This window comes from Trichophyton benhamiae (genome assembly GCF_000151125.1).
Source record: "Trichophyton benhamiae CBS 112371 chromosome Unknown Abenha-G-c-38a07.r1, whole genome shotgun sequence".
In the NCBI taxonomy this organism is placed as follows: Eukaryota; Fungi; Ascomycota; class Eurotiomycetes; order Onygenales; family Arthrodermataceae; genus Trichophyton; species Trichophyton benhamiae.
Window position 1 is genome coordinate 94691 of NW_003315079.1, and position 17856 is coordinate 112546.

The window sequence follows — 17856 nt, forward strand, 5'->3', positions numbered from 1 at the left end:
GTATCATCACTCCTCCTTTGCTGGATTGTTTCAGCTCAGGTTCTCCCCGTGTTTCATCGTGTTACTGTGACTGTCACTCCAGCTTGTCCCTTTTGTTTCTCTTTTCCATCTTCTCTTCCTCGTCGTCGCTCTTTTTTTACAAGTCGAAGTTGTTGTTTTTTACTTTTTCACTCGGGCCGAACTTGCTTAGTAATATACATATGATGACAAATCACTTTGTTACTTACACAGCCAGCGAATCAAATATTCTTGAGCGTGCGGAGTTAAAGTTGGCAAATTTTTATTGGTTTGTTTTAGTTAACTAAGAAGTTTAATTGCTGACTAATAACTTAAAGACCTCCAACCTTCAACCTTCAAACTTTCTTTTTTTCAGGCTTTTTCACTGCGGCGGGCATGATGTTAAGTAGATATCTGACGGGAGCGCCTTTCATAGGAATGGAGCCTGGGAGACGGCATTGGGATGATATACTAACTGCAATAGCCAAAGATTAGGCTGGCGTTACGGAGTGTATCATGATTTATTTGTTCCGTGGAGGCAAACAGAAAAGACCAAGTCCTCCATAGTTACTCCGAGCTACTTACACCTAGATCTGTGGCGTAGACCCGTAGTAGAAAAAAGCCGATTTGATAAGGGAGAGACACAATATAGCTTAGGACATGTGTTTCCCACGCTCTTTGTGATATTCATGGCAATTGTCTGAATCTTTCAGCTTCTGAATCCCAGTTAGGAGTTGCGTAGAGTAATCCGTATTTGGTTCCTCCCCTCCTTCATCCCTGCATAACAAAATGCAAGGTGAAACTACAAGAGCTGCAACACCCATAGCTGAACCCGAGGCTCTACGCAACTGTATAATGACTAGTCGACCTGACGAAGTAATTAGTTAACATGATTAGCTCACTACCAAGGGGGGAAATATAGTACTTAACTGACAAATCAGACGAACCGGGCCTTGGGGATATTGCTGCTGCTTGCCATTGGTCCTCGGGAATGACATACAGGTGACAAGTGTGTATAAACCATACACTTAATAACCAAGTTATCCAAACAGATCATCAAGAATGCTGCTTGGGTCCGCCTGCAGCCAGAAGGGGCTGCATAAGAAATGCGTGCCGTGCCAGATCTTCGGCCGGAAGCCTTTCTTCAGGTAACCATGTGAGCGTTGATCGTAGGAAATGTAAGAACATAGTACGGCCATCCCCTTCCAGGCTCCGCTCGCGTATCTCAAAAGATTGCTCCGGGATAGGAATAGATCCTTTCCAGTTGGCTATGGACAACACTTGTTAGCTTTACAAGGCACTTTACAATTGCTGGGTTATGATCATACCGTTTTCATCCCAGTACTGAAGGCATTTGCTGCTTCGTCTTATGAACTCGAGAGGCGGAGGCCCAAGAAGTGACACCATCTCAGCTAGGTGCTGTTCATCATTCAGTAGGCCGTCTTTTCTTGCGAAAAAAAGAGTTCCCGTTTCGAGGAGATCCCAGGTCTTGAACAATGAAATTAGTCCCACCTCATATATATATGCGCAGAATGTTTTGGTAGAGATAATCCCCTTACTGTGAGGCCGGCTGCCCAAATATCCACTTTAGAATCCCATTCCATATCCAGAATAACCTCCGGGGCCCTGTAAATCCCTGGCATAATATCACCCTTGTGCTTGTCACCGATGCGCGCGTCACCGAAGTCACAGAGAACAGGTAATCCCGTATTTATCGGCATGGGTCGCGAGACAAAGATCGTGCGATCATCAAGAACCTTTCTAGCGATTGGCTGGTTGGCTTCACCATCTTCAATTTCAGAAAGGGCTGTAAGATCAGTGATCCCTTGGAGGATGTTATTTGTAGATATGTCTAGAAAGGTCAGTCCTTGGGGCCCAAATGTGCATTTTATGTACCAGATAATAAAAGCATACCTGTGTGGACAACCTTGGCTTTATGTAGATAGTCTAGCCCCAAGAGTATCAACTGCATGCTCCTTTGAACTAGGGTCTCAGGCATCTGCTTGCCGGGAAACATGTCAAGGAATGCTGTGTAGCTCATCCCAAGTGGTTTGTAAAGCAAGCACTGGTGTTGGTTCCCCGTTGGACCCATGATATTGAAAGAATCAAGTATCATGCGAACAAACGGTGTTCCGGGGTGTTCGATGTTGCTTGCCTTGAGATGGTTGCAAATGGAAATCTCATTATTTTGCCGTTTGTGTGAAGTGCATACTTTGAGAGATAGATATCGATGACTCCTAACAGGAAAGTTGGTCATCTTGAAGTCACCGCATGCCCGCATATAGTATATTCTGGGAAATACTAAGGTACTAACACAAGGTCCCGGCAAAGCCACACTGTAGACGATATACCAAAGCCAAGTTTAGTCACTACTTGGTATCTCTCGATGAAGACCTCACCAATCGTAACTGGGTAAAAGTCTCCTGGCACATAGGAGGGCAGTTCCTCCTCCTCTACCTTCAGCTTTGGATCAATAGTCACAAACTCCGACGAAGGGAATCTGCGTGGAGGTGCGTGAGATGCCGAAGCCATGGTCCTGATTGCTGCTGGCCCAGGGTGGAATAGGGGAATGGGCATCAAGACACGGAGGGTATTTGGCAATGCGAGGAGCCGGGACATAATAATACCAGCAGGTAGCCGAAAAGGAACTCCAGACATAATGATCGTCGCCAAAAAAAAAAGGGTTGGGACAAAAGTACGCTGTGAGATAATCGGCGGCAACACGGAATGTGTAGGTGCGGTGCGGACGGAGGAGGGTTGGGCTGGGGGGGATGATGAGATGGTGAGGCTTCTTTCTTTCTCCCTAGTTTCATTTCCAGGGGCTTGTTTACGATCACCACATTAACTATGCAGGGGGGGATGTGCTTCTCAGTAGGGCGACCCAGGCTCGACTAAAAGCTGATTTAATTCCCATGTTCAGCTCTATTACTTAGTTAACTTTTGAACGATAAGTGTCTATTAGCTATTCTCACCTTTGTCTGACTCGTTTCTATCTATCATGGAAACAGCAATATTAACACTAGATTGCACCATACGAATGGGCTTAATTGGACATCAAGTAGCTACAATTTCTGCTCCTAAACGGGAACAGTGGTTATCTTCAGCTCATCAAACACCCTCTTAGCGTCTGGGCCCAGGAAGTAATTCCTCAAAATACATACGCCACACCAGTACGATGATAAAGATAACGGTTGTGGTACTACTAAGAGGCACCGGAGAACCTTCGACTCGTGCGCAACTTTGACAGCAACGTAGCGATTCAACCGAGTGTCAAGGACTAGCCAAACTATTGAATAGCCCCCAAGTCCAAGGTTATTCAAGAGGCGCTATCGCAGAGGTTTCTCAAAGGCACCACTAGAATAGGTTTCGTGGATGGCGGTAGTGGGTAGAGCCTGGCATTCATGGTGCAACAACGAGCCAAGGGTTGGCAAGGGGAATATTTTGAACTGTAGATGAACAAGGGATGATAGGGTTAGTTTGAGCTTTTTTTGTCAACATGCTGCTATGCACGCTAATTCTATTGATCACTGACAGGCGCAGGTTAGCAAACTCGGTTCCACTACTGCTGCTCAGGGACCTATGAAATCGTCAAGATACAGCAAGCCACCATTCTAGGGCAGAGTGTGTTCCTAAGTAATTACGCAGCTGCCCATTAACTTCAGCTCACAGGCAGAGGGTCTTTGTCAGCTTTGATTTGTCCCTGGATTCCACTTCCAAGGCCCGCTAGCAACCATGGATCGTAGATCAGCTCCTCGGTCGTCGGACGCTGCTCGGGGAGCCAGCGAAGGATCCTCCGCAGAAAGCGTAGGAAGCCTGGCACATCTTCACCCTCAATATCTGCAGCTAGCCCCTCGAGAGATATCTCTGGGAGAGGAACCACATTTTTCCAGTTCCCTGTTCCGAATATGATTTCGTCAGTATATATAGGGAGAGAAAATGAGATTTGTTGTTGTAGAAGTCGACAAACCATTTTCATCCCAAAAGGCCTGACATAGTTTGCTCTGGCTCCAGAATTCGACAGGTGGTGGGCCCAGGATAGCGGCGAACTGCGCAATGAGATACCTATCATCAGGTTCTCCAGTCTCTGGGTGCTGACGGTTGAACATGGGGTGGGGAGCAACAAGATCCCAGGCCTTCAGACAGATTATTTAGCTAGAGAGGAAGAGATCACTGAGGTGATGTGACTTACCACCATCGCAACGCTCCAGATATCAACCTTTACATTCCATCTCATGTGCATAACGACCTCGGGGGCCCTGTAGATATCGGGCATGATATCGTCAGTATGTCCCTCCTCGTTCATCACCCTGGCCTCTCCAAAATCACAGATCAAGGGCAGCCCTCCGTTCGGAAGAGGCAGCCTACGCATGCTGTAAATGGAGCGATCCCTTAGGACTTTTCTCGGAGATGGATTCTTGCATTCATCTTCCTCCATCTCCTTGAAAGTCGAAACATCATCAACGGGAAGGAGCAGATTCTTAGATTGGAGATCTGAGAAGGTCAGGATTTAGCACTTTGAGCAGCAAAAATGTGATGACGGGCTGCCACGGCTAACCAGTGTGTATGATTCCGGCCTCGGTATGTAGAAAGTCCAGTGTGATAAGGAACTGGCGGAGACATCGCTTCATTGAGTCCATTGGAATAGATCGTCGAGGAAAGCATCGCAAAAGCTGATCCATGCTCATTCCAAGTGCCTGGTGAACAACGCAGAGGTGTTTCCCGTGTGGTCCTTGTATATCGAAGGACGTCAGCAGTTTACGAACAAACCGGCAGCCCGGATGTCTTTCCACATTGGATGCAGCATGGATCCGATCATAGATGGCTGTCTCGTCACGTTTGATATATCTGTTGACATATATCTTCAATGCAACATAGGTGAAGCCATCGTCCGCGTTCCTAAGACTTGCATGTTAGATGTCTGTTTCTTCTGTCTGTCTGTCTGTCTGTCGGTAGCCAAAGTTGTTTCCTTACCGGAGGTCGCGAGCAAGCCATACTGTGGAAGTTGTTCCATATCCAAGCTTGCAGACAACCTGATATCTGCCATTGAGCACTTCTCCGATACGTACGGGATAATACATTTCTGCAATGTAGTCCGGCAGCAACTCCTCTTCAATAGGTACTGCGGGATCAAGTTCGGTGAACCCGGACACCGGGAAACGGCGAGGGTTCAAAGGGGCTGCGGCCATGGTAGCCATCGCACGTCGATGAACAACCGCAGTGCCGCGACTTCGTCGTGCTAGTGTTTCTGCTGATGCTGGTGCTGGTGGTTGATACCGCTGTCGAGGGCGAGCTGGGAAGCCCAAGGAAGCCGCTCGGGGGCCACGAGGGACGGGGACCAGCGTTCCAAGCGAGCATCCAGCACGCACCAGCCTCATGATGGTTGGTGGTTGTGGACGTGCGATTGTCGTCTCGACTTCGCGTTGGTGATGTTCATCCAGGACGGTGGTGAGGCACTAACTAACTACCCGTGATCGCACCAAGGCTTGCTTACACACCTGGTGGAGTCACCCACTCATTTTTCGCGGTTTAACTAACAAGTTACATTTATTTATGCGACAAATAATAGTATCAATAACTGACTACTGTTAGCCGCCGCCTGTCCACTGTCGGATGTTGAGAAGGATTAACTATATACATACGACCAATGGTCGCAGTTTTCCAACCGCTGGTGCCCAATGTAGCTACGTATGGGAACGTTAAAATAGCAGCCCAGACGACATGCCCTCTACTTTTTAGGCAGGCCTGATTTTGCGGACCAGCGTTTCCGTGTTTCACCTGCTACTATTTCCAGGTAGTGCCCGGAGGAGCAGGGGAGTATGGTAAGCCTAAGGGGGATGCGCCTCCAAATACGGCGGCTATCGTCAGAAACTCCCCTTTCTTCTCCTTCTCGATTGGATATGGAATTTGCAAGCCAAACTGAGAATGACTTTGCACTCCACACCCACCTCTTGCCAACTGGCCAACGGCGTAGTTACTAGCCCTGCAAGGATGGAGAGGGGGTGACATGCAGGTGCAAGTGGTCCCGGCGCGTAAGCATGGGTTTGATTTAGGCATAAAAGCCAGTCAGTGGTCCTCGAAATTGTTCAGGTGTTCTCATCAATCAAACGACGGACAGTAACGACGGACAGTGAGCCCGCGTGTAGGCATACTTGACCCCTCAGCTTGATTTCGTTGATACCCTAAACCTCCCAGACTTATTGAGGACACACCGTTCAGTATCCGACCCGCCGCCCAGGATGAATACCCTTGGTACAAAAGCGTTCAGCACTAGCGCGTACAGGTCCATTACCTTCAGGGGATCTGGCTTTGAGGCTATGTTGCATCAGAATGGCCTGGACGGAGGACACTGGCAGTCAATGGTGATGAGGATAACCGACGATATCGAGAAAGCTGTGAGTATCGTGTTAGCACGCACGTCAGTCGTTATGAACGGAGGCCCAGAGACGCGGCTAACAGCAACTGCCCACACATAGGACCCCCGAATAAAAGTGGCGGACGTCCAGTATTTTTGCCCATTGATACATGTTATATAACTCCGCATGCCACTAACAGATTATTCCCAGGGGTGGCAGAGCCCACAAATCGAGCAACGATCCAAAGGACCCATTTCCAGTGATCACCGTTGGCCTCCTGACGACTGAAAATTCAAAGGACCGTATCGGCAGCATCCATGTGCATTTTGACGGGACCTTCAAATTCTTCCCCTCCCGCAAGGGAGATTTCGGAAAATATATGGAGCAGATCAGGAAGGCTGGTATCCCGGGATTCATCGACACAACTCCAGAAGAAACGGAGGCAGAGGCAGCCAAATCGGCCACTGGCCAAGGGAAAGGGCCGGAGCAATGAATGGGGCCTGAAGTTCCACAAATGAGATTTTGTCGATAAAATGGTTAAGCGCTGCCTAACCCAGATTTGTGTTGAAATATTGTGTGCGCTCCGATTGCTTTCTGGTCTCTTGTAGCGCCGTTACCTTGTTAATTTTATCGACTTCTTAGTTTTCCAAACGTTGGTTAGCGAGTTTGGTTTATCGTGACACCGAGAATAAGTGGTAATTCTGTAATACAAAGTAAGGCTCTGGGCCTACCTCCCTTTTAGGCCATCTTCCTGGATCACAAAGGCTGTCTTTAATTGATAGGCTAATTTTATTAATCCAGTCCCTATCCCCCAGCCCCTCCGCAAACCATGTGTCTTCGATAGCGAGTTCCCTTGAAGCCATCTTTCTCCAGCCAACTTTCAGCTCCAGTCTGTCGCATCAAGAGTATAATTACCCGCTATCAATTGGACCTATGGACCCCATGCTGGGCAACCTGTGGCGGAGCGGAGAAATGTCTGGCCGTCGGTGGAGGCTCCGGCCCGCTGTCGATCCTCGGTCAGGCCAAAAAAGCTCAAAACGCACTGCTCGTCTTCACCGACGATGAGGACCGACAACGAAGCATCCAACGTCGTCCCTGTCGAGAGAATGGGGGACTGGCAGCTAGCAAGACAGGATACGAAAGACCAAGGAGCGCTCACTAGCTAGCCAGGCAGCCAGCACACCAAACGTTGATTAGAGGCCGCTAGCAGGTAGGAAATATCAGCACAACCCCCTATAGCGGCAGCAATACTGTGCTTTGGAGCTGACAAAAAGGAGGCTATAGGCAGTGTCGGTGTGATATGGCCGAAGCACGCCCTGCTACCAGGCCGCGGGCCCGGAAAAAGGTGACCTGGTGGCTGCGGATGAAATACAGGCTGCTACGTCTTACCTCGCCCCTCCGACTCCGCGGTAGTATTACCCGGCTTAGCCATCACAACAAGCGGCCTTTTCTCTCACTGCTTCGACTTTGCCTACCTACAACCTCTCTAACTTGGTCGTTCCCTGTTCCGGAACCTCTCTCGCCAAGCACCCTGATCAAAGAACCATCACTGTGCTGGAAGAGACGTATTGAGGGAGATATTAAAAACCTACAAGATATACCTATCTGGCGCTCTCGAGACACCCCCCTCCGCTCTTTATACCGTCTCTACGAAGCTATAATGGCGGGGGAAGAATTCTTCGTTGTTATTGGCTATGAAACGGAGTACTTTTGGTATCAAAATCGGAGTTCCTGGGAGCCTCAATATATACCAGACCCAGCTGATCCTGACCCTCTTCGCTATGCTATCCTTGCCTGTATTGCAGAGGCGTTAGTACTGGCGTTAAACTGGCGGTTAAGTCTTGGTATGCGGAGGAATGGTGATCATATATATCGCCAGAGTGGTAGTGACCCTTACCCACCTTATAACCCCTTCCTTATACCCTCCTGGGTAAGAGACGTACCTCCAGTATCAACTGATTACCTCCGCTCAACCATTCCTGCTAATAAACTTGATTCTGATGGGCGCCTAGTACTTATAGATGGGGGGAAGAGTGAGATATTTCGCAAGAGGAACATTGTTGCTTCTGAATATAGATTCTATACTATATAGCTTTATTAACCAGTTCTCAGTACATAATACACGTTCCAAGGACACCTAACCCAGTGGTACAGACCCTCCTCCATTAAAGGTAATCAAGGTAAATAGGTCAGGATAGATAGACGGGTACCAAGACCCAAGGCAGGGCTGCCAATTAGAAAATCAAAGGTACGTCTCTTGCTAAATTCAATGAGTAATACTAAAAGTCGGCCTGTGGTCTTCATAACTTGCCCACGACTAAATAGGAAGACGCGCGGGTACGCAGGGCCCCTGGCAACGCGGTTGGCTGTGTCGTCTTCAGTCTCATTCGTGAGAAGAGGAGGAGGGTCAGATTTGGGAGGTAAAGAGTTGCGCAGCGAGCGAGCGTGGTCGAGGCGACGAAGTTTGTCGCGTAGCTTATAGGACTTGAGGGAGTGGGCTGTGTGAGCCTCTAAAAATACATGCTATGCTATCCATGTTAAAGCAGAGGATAAAATAGAAGAGAGCCGTGCTCTTGTTTGATTCAGACTGGAGCCTTGGCGAAGGCACAAAACAGACATCAAAACGGCTGGAGAACAGTGGCAGGCCGCTTCAATATTGGGCCGGAGGGCATCGGCGAACTCCTCTAGGGAAATTGACTCATCTTCAGAGTCACCCGGCTTTCGAAGGGATTCTCTTACTGTAATCATCATACTCGTCAGAGTTATCGAAGTCATCATCCAGAAAATAACCTGCCCCCGCAGCTGCGAGTGACAAAACTCGATGCATTAACCATTGTAAGTGAAATAGTTCAATATTCGGCAAGGGGCTGTTTACTTAGCCCTCGGTGTGTAGAGTGATGACATGCCCAGACGGAATTCGGGCGTCTGTTTGGCAGTCATATAATCGTATATTCGGCGTTTCGGAATCCGCTGACGGACGACCCCCCGAGAACAGATTGCCAGGCATTATCGGTGGCTCGCATATCCCGTTAATGGTTGTGTCATGAATGGAGTCATGGAGGGCTGAAGCCAATGGAATGTAAGTTGCAGCGTTTTGCGATCGTCCGAGAGCTGCACCGGCTCCAAAACAAAAAGCTGGCTGTCCCAGTACTTGTGAACATGATATATTCTTCGGGAATCTGGTTAATAAGCTGGTGGAATTGGTTTATTTCGTCCTCCTTCCAAAACCATCTGATTGCTTCCCAGAAGAGGCCCCTGCTGAGCTTTGACTGAGAACAAAAGGGAAAGGGTATAATATGCGCTGCATCACATGGCTCGGTTGCTTTGGTGATGATATGTCAATGATATAACGACTATCTCTGCAGCCAGTTAGGGACTTTCCTTTTTGTCCAGCGGTTTGATACCATAGCAGCGCCCAAAATAGGGCTGGAAGACGGACAAAAAGAAGTATCATTCCTTGCTGATAAGACGTCCAACAAGCTCCCGGTCCAATTTGTTGTGGCCATGTCGGTGCTGAGTGGTGGATCAGTGAAAAAGGTGATTTGCCAGTGAATGAGCGAGATAGCTAATTAATTAACTAGCTAACCAGTGAAGGCATTGATCTATCGAAAAAAGAGACATCGTTCATAATCCGAGTGCGAAGGATGGCCTTGTAATAACATTATTGTACTCCGTAGACGTTGAAGTGACTCAAATTAACGTTTGATTAACTAACTAGTTAGTTTGTCAGCAAACCTTAACCTAACTTCCCTCGAGACGCTCGCGGCCTCCAGTTCAGCCCCGGAGAAACCAGGAGCGGGCGATGAGATTTCTCCTACTGGGTGATGCTGGTGGAATCATGGCTGGATAGTACCGTGGGCATTGCTATATAGCTGTCGGGCCGATGGTTTACATGGCAGACCAAGACATCCGCCGAACATCTACTCCTCACCAGCGATTAGCGGCCGTCTGCGGTGCTAACTAGTTCGTCCTCGGCTGAAGGAGAGGAGAATACAATATCACGACCTCCCAACAAGCCGGTAGCTCAGCCATACTGCCGAGGACTGCGAACAGGTAGTTGGCCGGGGCCACCTATACGAGGTTTACCCCAGTTACAGCGGCATCTAGCCTGGACAGGGATACCTATAAAGAGGTGATCACAGCTCTGGCTGTCACCGTCACCCCATTTAGTTGAAATCGTCCACTGCAAGGCCACCAGAATGGGTAACAGGTTTATTGATTATCTACGCGGGCCCGAGGGCAGGCCAGGAGAGTCCCGTCTCTTGCGCAAACTAGACTTCTTCATCCTCAGCTTTTGCTGTCTGATGTACTTTGCAAACTATGTAGGTGTTTTCCTAGTTGTCCACCCAGGAGCGAGCAAAGTCTAACTGACGAATAGCTGGACAGAAGTAACCTGGCGAATGCCTACGTCTCTGGAATGAAAGAAGACCTAGACTTCCATGGGAAACAGTTCAATCTTATCAATACCATCTTTACTGTTGGGTACGGTTTGCCAATGGTCATATGTGGACAAGTCAACTAATGGTTATACTCCCAATTAGATATGTGCTCGGTCAGGTACCATCTAACCTGGCCCTTTACCGTTTTAAGCCACGGTATTTCCTACCGGGCATGATGGTGATATGGGGTGGGCTCACCATGGCTACTGCTGGTGTTCACAATCCACAGGGAATCATGGCCATCCGTTTCTTCCTCGGTCTAGCCGAGTCCTCTACTTTTGTAGGAACGCACTATATTCTGGGCTCTTGGTATACGGAACGAGAGTTGGGGAAACGCTCCGGTATCTTCACCGCATCTGGCCTCGCGGGAACAATGTTCGGCGGCTTCATCCAGACTGGTATCAATTCATCCTTGCATATGAAGGGTGGTTTGCCAGGCTGGAGATGGCTCTTCATAGTATGTTGCACCTGTCCAGACTCCTGATATTCACCTTGGCCAAATACTAATTAATGATGATGGTCAATAGATTGATGGGCTTATCACCATCCCAATTGCTGTGTATGGGTTTTTTCTATTTCCGGATACCCCCAGGACGACTCGTGCCCCTTACCTTACTGCTGCAGACAAGGAACTAGCCGTAGCCAGGCTGCCGTCGCCGAGTGATGATGATGCCGAGCACACGAAGATCAACTTTGCCCTGGCCAAGCGGGTTTTCTCAACCTGGCATCTGTACGGATTTGTGATTCTCTGGGTAATTGCAGGAGAGACCGAGTCCTTCTCAACGAACTCCCTTCTGGCCCTGTACATGAAATCTCATCCGACCATCAAGTACACAGTCGCGCAGAACAACAACTACCCGTCCGGCATCCCTGCCGTTGGCATCGTCTCGACCCTCATCTGGGCCACACTCACAGACTTTCTCGGCGGGAAACGGTATCTTGTGGGCTATTGGATCGGCATCACCGGTGTAGTTACCTCTGCCATGATCCTGGCTCCCGGCTCATCGACAGCCACCATTTTTGCAGCATACTACTGGGCTGGCTCGGTCTATGCATGCCAGGCCACCTTCTTTGCCTGGGCCAACGACGTGATGCGGTACAAAGACGATGCCTGGCGCAGTGTTGTAATTGCAGGCATGAACATGGGCAGTAACGTCATCAACGCCTGGTGGAGCATTGTCTTCTATCCCGCCAGTGATGCTCCTTATTTCAGAGTACGTCTTAACAACATTCCTGCTAGTTTATTCCCTGGATATTTTCGAACTAACCAGATGCAGTCCGGCATGTATGCTATGATAGCATGTTCGATAGCCATGGCAATATGGACTGGATTTGTGATGTATATGTCCTGGCGAGAGGGGAAGCAGATGGTAGACAGTCAGCAGACGGTTGAGAAGCAGGACAGCCAGTGCAAAGATAGCTGACCCCTATCTTGGGTCCTTCACCCGCTCGTTCTCTCATCAGTCCACCATCATCGCAGAATACTAACTCATTTCCAAGATATACTCTTGACTAGACGGCAAAGTAAAGTAAGCTTGCATCTAATATCTGCATCACTTTTTGATATCCGTTGATGCTCAGGAGGGTAAAAAGGGACCAATCCTGATGAATCAGCAGAGCTGTGCACAGTTTATTCATGGTCACGTTATAGTATGTCAGCATTGGCCAATAGGATGGCTCTAAATCCCAAACTCAAAGTTCAAGTCTTCAACCACTTGGAGCTTAGTCATCAGCCTAATCTTCCGTTATCGATTGCTCGTTTGATGGATATAAAAGATGGATTGAAAAAAATATATACGGAGTATATACAAGACAAAAAAGAGGAAGAGAAGAAACGGAACAAAAAGGTGGAAGAAGAGAGGATGACGGCGAGCTCGGTTGACACTGCAGGTTCAGCAGACGAGCAGCCTCTGCCCTCGCCCCTGTCGCCGTCGACGTCGATGAGCTCACCATCTCCAGGCGAAGAAGCGGGCAGGCTGGCGGACATGGCCTCGAACGGGCTGGACGACGTCTTTGGCTCGTCTCCGCCACGAACAGCAGCAGAAACGACGGCAGCATCGGCTGCAGACGAAGATGGGGACATGCTTGGTAGAAGGGCTGGTGAGGACACGGTGCCGTCTCTCGCTGAGCCATCGGATCTACCCTCGCTGCGGCGACAGCATGTCACAGCCGGGTACCGCGACGGGGTGACGGCGGCCAAGGGCGAGCATGTGCAGCGGGGGTTCGACAAAGGCTACCCCGTTGGAGCAGAGCTGGGAGTCCGAGTGGGAATAGTGTTGGGCGTGCTAGAAGGCCTGGTTAAGGCGCTGTCTAGTAGTGGTGGTGGTAGTGAAAAAGAAGCAGAGGATAAGGACAGCCGGGCTGCCAGCCGGGCCAGGGTGACGGCGCTCTTCGAAACGGCAAAGAGGGAGCTGGTGCTGGAACGGATCTTTAGTCTGGAGGAGCAAGGAACGGTAAAGGAAGTGGAAAGGGGGGAAGAGGGCGAGGGAGAGGACCGTGGTAATCCCTATAGCCGACTGGGACAAGCTGGGGACACGGCCGTTACACGGTGGGAAGATAGGGTCCGGATATTGCTTGCTGAGCTACGCTGAAGGGGAAACACACGCCGTGGACATATATATAAGTATGTACATCCTGGCTGTGGCTGGCTGCTTGCCGGTACTCCGGTGCGGGTGGTGTGGGTGATATATACTTAACGATAATCATATTGGAGAGCAGCGCAGGAGGATTTGCAGCGAGCAGAGCCTGCTGTCCTACGTCTCCCCCTCGGCCAGAACCAGATCAACGACGGGACCGCACAATCCTCTCATCTCCCTCTCGTCTCCCATCTCCCATTTCTCTGTAGCCAACCGAATGGATGGATGTGCTGGTGATGGGTGGGCAGTACTCCGTACTTCAGGCCTGTCTCCCACTGCCTCTGGGCCTCACCCCGTACTCTGCACCGTTGATCTATAAGAGTACTCCGTACACGACTGCTGGCCCACAGTGGCGCATGAGGTCTCTTATCTTACTCCAGGACGACTTCGCATGTATTTAGAGGACGCATCTTCGCCTCGTCCTTTGCCCTGCGTCAGCCATCTCGAGCCTCCCGGCCTCCCAGCCCCCTCCCCTCCCCTCCCCAGACCAGGCGTGCCAGCGCATCGAGGCATGCGAGTCGACCCTGGGCCCGCCCGACGGCTCTTCATTTGCTTACCGCCAGCACTTGCGAGCGACTGTTGGTAAAACTAATCTCGTTTTAGCTGTGGTGCGCCGTCGATGCGAGCGCACTCTGCCATGTAAAAACCGGACAGGACAAGGACGAGAAGAAGCAAAAACCAATAAATAATAAAAAATAGAGGAAGGGAAAAAAAAAAAAAATAAAAGAAAAAAAAGGGCTGCTCGCTGTCTCTAGCTATTTGATGTCTTTTGATGTCTTTATTATTAGTTCGATCTTGCGCTGTTCAATGTCTGCTGCGCAGAGGCGACTTGCTGACCAGCCATCCTTTTTTGCTGCTTTTTGCGTCTGCTGGCTGCGATTTGACCAGCCACCGCCAGCGCCAGCGCCAGCAAGCCGCCGCTGCAGGAGACAAACCAGCTTCGTCCGTCTCTTGATTCTGCTTCCTCTTCTTCTTCTTCTTCTGCTTCTTCTGCTTCTTTTCTTTCCTGTCTTCCGTCGACCTTTTCTTTTCTCTGTTCGACGTCCCGACCTTGGTCCCTTGTCTGCTGGCGTTGACCTCCAGCATCCCCCCCTACAGCCAGCAGCAGCAGCAACATCTACTACGTCCTCCACTCCCGCAGCGCCGGAGGACACCAGAGAGAGCAAGCCACGAAGCCGGAGCAGCAGAGACCAATTGACCTTCTTCCCTGCCCGAGACGCAGCCCGACTCGCCGGCTTTCACGTTGACGTCCGCGCTGCAGCCCGTGTTTCCCGCCGTGTCGCCTTCTGCTTCCACCCGCCTTGACGAGACCAACGACCGCCACGACCAGTCTACGATATCTACCTCTGCCCGGCCATCAAGGCAGCGCCAGCGACGCCACCAGAGACGAGCTGCCCTGCTCAAGACCGCCGGCCAGAGCCCTTCGCCCGACCAGAAACACCCTCACACCCAGCAGACACAGCAGACACAGCAGACACAGCAGACACAGCAGAGACCGACACCACGCCGGCAGCTTACCCTTGATTCTATAGAGCAGAGGCTCGAGGATACCCAGCAGGAGGGCCCACGGCAGGACTCGCGGCAGGGAGCTCGTCAGGGTAGCACTCGTCAAGGCACTGCGTCCTCGTACTGGCCGGCGCAGAGCATCAGGGTCTCCCCCAGCACCACTTCGGCCATCCTCTGGGTGCTTGAAGAGGCCATCCGCACCCCTTATCCCTTTACTGCAGACCCGGCCGAGCTCAACGCGTCCATGTCGGAGCTCTTCGAGACCGCACCAGCAGATGTTGCCAACGGCCGCAGCAGCCAGCATCACCACAACAACAACGGTGTAGCCGTTGCCGCCGGTAGGAACGGGATGGGGCCCGGGCAGCAGCCTCTGTCTGTACCTGCACCCAGCACTACGGGTGCCACCCATGCTCCCAGCGGTGTCCGCACCCCAACCGATATCATGAGACGGCGGCGGGAGCGTGAACGAGCCCAGCTCAAGGCCGAGCAGGAGGCCAAACTGAGAGAGGAGCAGCTACAGAAGCAGGCGCAGCTACAACTCCAAGCTCAGGCCCAGGCCCAGGCCCAGGCTCAGGCTCAGGCTCAGGTACATCAGTCGGCCCCAATCATCACAGTCTCCCAGGATTCTGGCCCAAGGCAGAGTGGCAGGCAAGATACCGTCCGGATCGTTGCTGACGACACGCAAAAGCCTGCCAGACAGCGGCCGAACACCTCACAGGCGGCCAAAATGGCCAGTGGTTCACAGCAGCAACAACAACAACAACAGCTACCAGACAGCTCATCCAAACCACAGGCCAGTCAACCTGCACCAGGTGGCCAGCAGGAGCCTCAGCACCAACCACAGCAGCAGCATCAGCAACAACAACAACAACCATCTAGGGGTAAAGCTGCATTTCCTCACGCCTTTGAACGGTGGGAGATGCTCTCTTCGCACTGGGAGGGCCTGACAAGCTACTGGATCCGTCGTCTGGAGCAGAACAACGAGGAACTCAGCAAGGATCCGCTCAGCCAGCAAATGTCTCGACAGGTTACCGACCTCTCTGCTGCCGGTGCTAACCTGTTCCACGCAGTCGTCGAGCTGCAGCGTCTCCGAGCATCATCTGAACGCAAGTTCCAGCGCTGGTTCTTCGACACCCGCGCCGAACAGGAAAGGGCTCAAGAGGTGCGCGCAGAGCTCGAGCGTATGCTCAGCTCTGAGCGCCAGGCCCGTGCTGACGCCATAGCCGCCCTTAAGCAGGCCGAGAGCGACAAGGCCAAGGCCCAGGAGCTGGCCAGGGAAGTCCGGCGCGAACTGCAGATCTCCCGAGACGAGGCCCGGCGAGCCTGGGAAGAGCTCGGCCGCAGAGAGCAGGAAGAGCGAGACCGTACCATCTCGCTCAGGAATGGCGAGCCCACGATCGTTGGCGGCGTCCAGGTCGTACCGATGCTACAGTCCGTCCCCAGCAGACACACCAGCACCGCCAACCGTCCCCCCACTAGGGAGGGCCCTTATCCGGGCGGCCCTAGCGCGACCTCAATGGGAGGCCAGTCCCAGCAACGCCCCTTGCTGGAGACGACTGAGTCAACTGGGTATGATGACGATGGACACGACGCAGACCCCTTTATTGAAGCAGGAAACCCCCCCGTTGTCCCTGAAGCTCCCCAGCCTCCTCGCCAGACTGAAAGCGGTCGAGGCCACTTCTACCAGCATAACCGCCAGGCCATCCACGGAGGTGCCCAAGCAGGCGTCGGCAATGACCTATCCGAAGACGGCCGCGCCCCTACAACCACTGTCGGCGGTGCTGCTTCTCTTACTGCTCCTATCGCCGTCACAAACGGCGGCGGTACTCAGCATGTCTCTGACGGACGTCAACTCTCCTACCCTCGCGCCATGTCCGATGATAGTGACGACTACACCACAGAGCCGTTTGACAACTATGTTACCTATGGCTCCGGGCCCCATGGCTCCCCAGGAGCAGGCACCAGCTCTGCGGACGACAGTCACATCGGCTATCCCGCCCCAGTCGACTACAGTGGATCCGGTTGGGGAGTTGGCGGTTCAGGGTGGGACTCGGTCACTCCCCGGCATCGCCATCCGACCCGCCTCAGCGACGTACTGGAGGAGGACGAGCGAAGTCGTACCAGCCCCAGCCGTGCCAGCCAGACCAGTCGAAACATGCAATAGCCAGCGCTTTACCATCTTAATGCCGTCTCCTATGTCCCATCTCCTATGTGCTTTCCTATCTTATGTCTGTCTCACGTCTTTTTTTTTTTGCCAGTTCTAATGTTCTAAAAGAAAGCCCTCCAGCAGACCTAATACGTCTTAATACGCTCCAGAATGACCATCCCATACCTAATATCCGCGGAGTCCGGCGTTTTCTCCTCCTTATTATATCTTGATTTCCTATTTTTTCCGTCCTTTTATTTTTCATACTTTGGTATGTTTGATGTCTATCTTATCCACGCCCTCTTGCTAGAAATAACCCCCTTTCTTGCTTTGCTTATGCCCCGGTATTCCTATTATGTACCAATTAGCTACCGCTTACGCTCTCTCTCTCTTTCCAGCTTCCTATCATTTCCTCATGCTTTTTACACGCCCCTGACCGGCATCTGGTATCCTCATTCAGTAGCCAACTACTTCCTGGAAATTTTTGGTTGATCCTCTAGACAGCCAGACGATGGACCCCCCTTTTCTCGCTCCAGCATCAGCATAGCATAGATAGGCATGAATCGCATTACTTGGGGAGTTAAAACAGAACACGTCCGTAGGCTTGCTTTCTCTATTGCATACTACCTAGCTTCCAAGGTTCTATTGTAGGTATCTAGATCGTCACCCGACGGGGACCTACCCTCATTTTTATATCGGCAAAATTTCGGCCCGTATTCCCATCACGTGATATATTGACTGCCATTACCTAAGCGACCTGTTCAATTCACGAACTTCCC

General features: G+C 51.2%; 6 protein-coding genes across 6 annotated transcripts; 4 read left to right on the plus strand and 2 right to left on the minus strand.

Annotated features, from left to right (window-relative positions):
• Nucleotides 1-1299: 1299 nt before the first annotated feature.
• On the minus strand, nucleotides 1300-2655 carry ARB_03521 (uncharacterized protein; the record flags this gene model as incomplete). The annotated part of the gene is made up of 4 exons (XM_003010220.1): nucleotides 1300-1485; nucleotides 1557-1849; nucleotides 1912-2288; nucleotides 2312-2655. The coding sequence occupies 4 exons, from the start codon at nucleotides 2653-2655 to the stop codon at nucleotides 1300-1302; spliced, it is 1200 nt and encodes a 399-aa protein (XP_003010266.1).
• Nucleotides 2656-3655: 1000 nt separating this feature from the next.
• Nucleotides 3656-5192, minus strand: ARB_03522 (protein kinase, putative; the record flags this gene model as incomplete). The annotated part of the gene is made up of 5 exons (XM_003010221.1): nucleotides 3656-3891; nucleotides 3965-4130; nucleotides 4187-4488; nucleotides 4553-4893; nucleotides 4969-5192. The coding sequence occupies 5 exons, from the start codon at nucleotides 5190-5192 to the stop codon at nucleotides 3656-3658; spliced, it is 1269 nt and encodes a 422-aa protein (XP_003010267.1).
• Nucleotides 5193-6233: 1041 nt separating this feature from the next.
• Nucleotides 6234-6843, plus strand: ARB_03523 (uncharacterized protein; the record flags this gene model as incomplete). The annotated part of the gene is made up of 2 exons (XM_003010222.1): nucleotides 6234-6389; nucleotides 6550-6843. The coding sequence occupies 2 exons, from the start codon at nucleotides 6234-6236 to the stop codon at nucleotides 6841-6843; spliced, it is 450 nt and encodes a 149-aa protein (XP_003010268.1).
• Nucleotides 6844-10964: 4121 nt separating this feature from the next.
• Nucleotides 10965-12213, plus strand: ARB_03524 (MFS transporter Seo1, putative; the record flags this gene model as incomplete). Its single annotated transcript, XM_003010223.1, has 2 exons — nucleotides 10965-11246; nucleotides 11317-12213. The coding sequence occupies 2 exons, from the start codon at nucleotides 10965-10967 to the stop codon at nucleotides 12211-12213; spliced, it is 1179 nt and encodes a 392-aa protein (XP_003010269.1).
• Nucleotides 12214-12462: 249 nt separating this feature from the next.
• Nucleotides 12463-13380, plus strand: ARB_03525 (essential protein Yae1, putative; the record flags this gene model as incomplete). Its single annotated transcript, XM_003010224.1, has 1 exon — nucleotides 12463-13380. The coding sequence occupies one exon, from the start codon at nucleotides 12463-12465 to the stop codon at nucleotides 13378-13380; it is 918 nt and encodes a 305-aa protein (XP_003010270.1).
• An 852-nt stretch (nucleotides 13381-14232) lies between these two features.
• On the plus strand, nucleotides 14233-17095 carry ARB_03526 (uncharacterized protein; the record flags this gene model as incomplete). Its single annotated transcript, XM_003010225.1, has 2 exons — nucleotides 14233-14673; nucleotides 14756-17095. The coding sequence occupies 2 exons, from the start codon at nucleotides 14233-14235 to the stop codon at nucleotides 17093-17095; spliced, it is 2781 nt and encodes a 926-aa protein (XP_003010271.1).
• Between the last annotated feature and the right edge of the window lie 761 nt (nucleotides 17096-17856).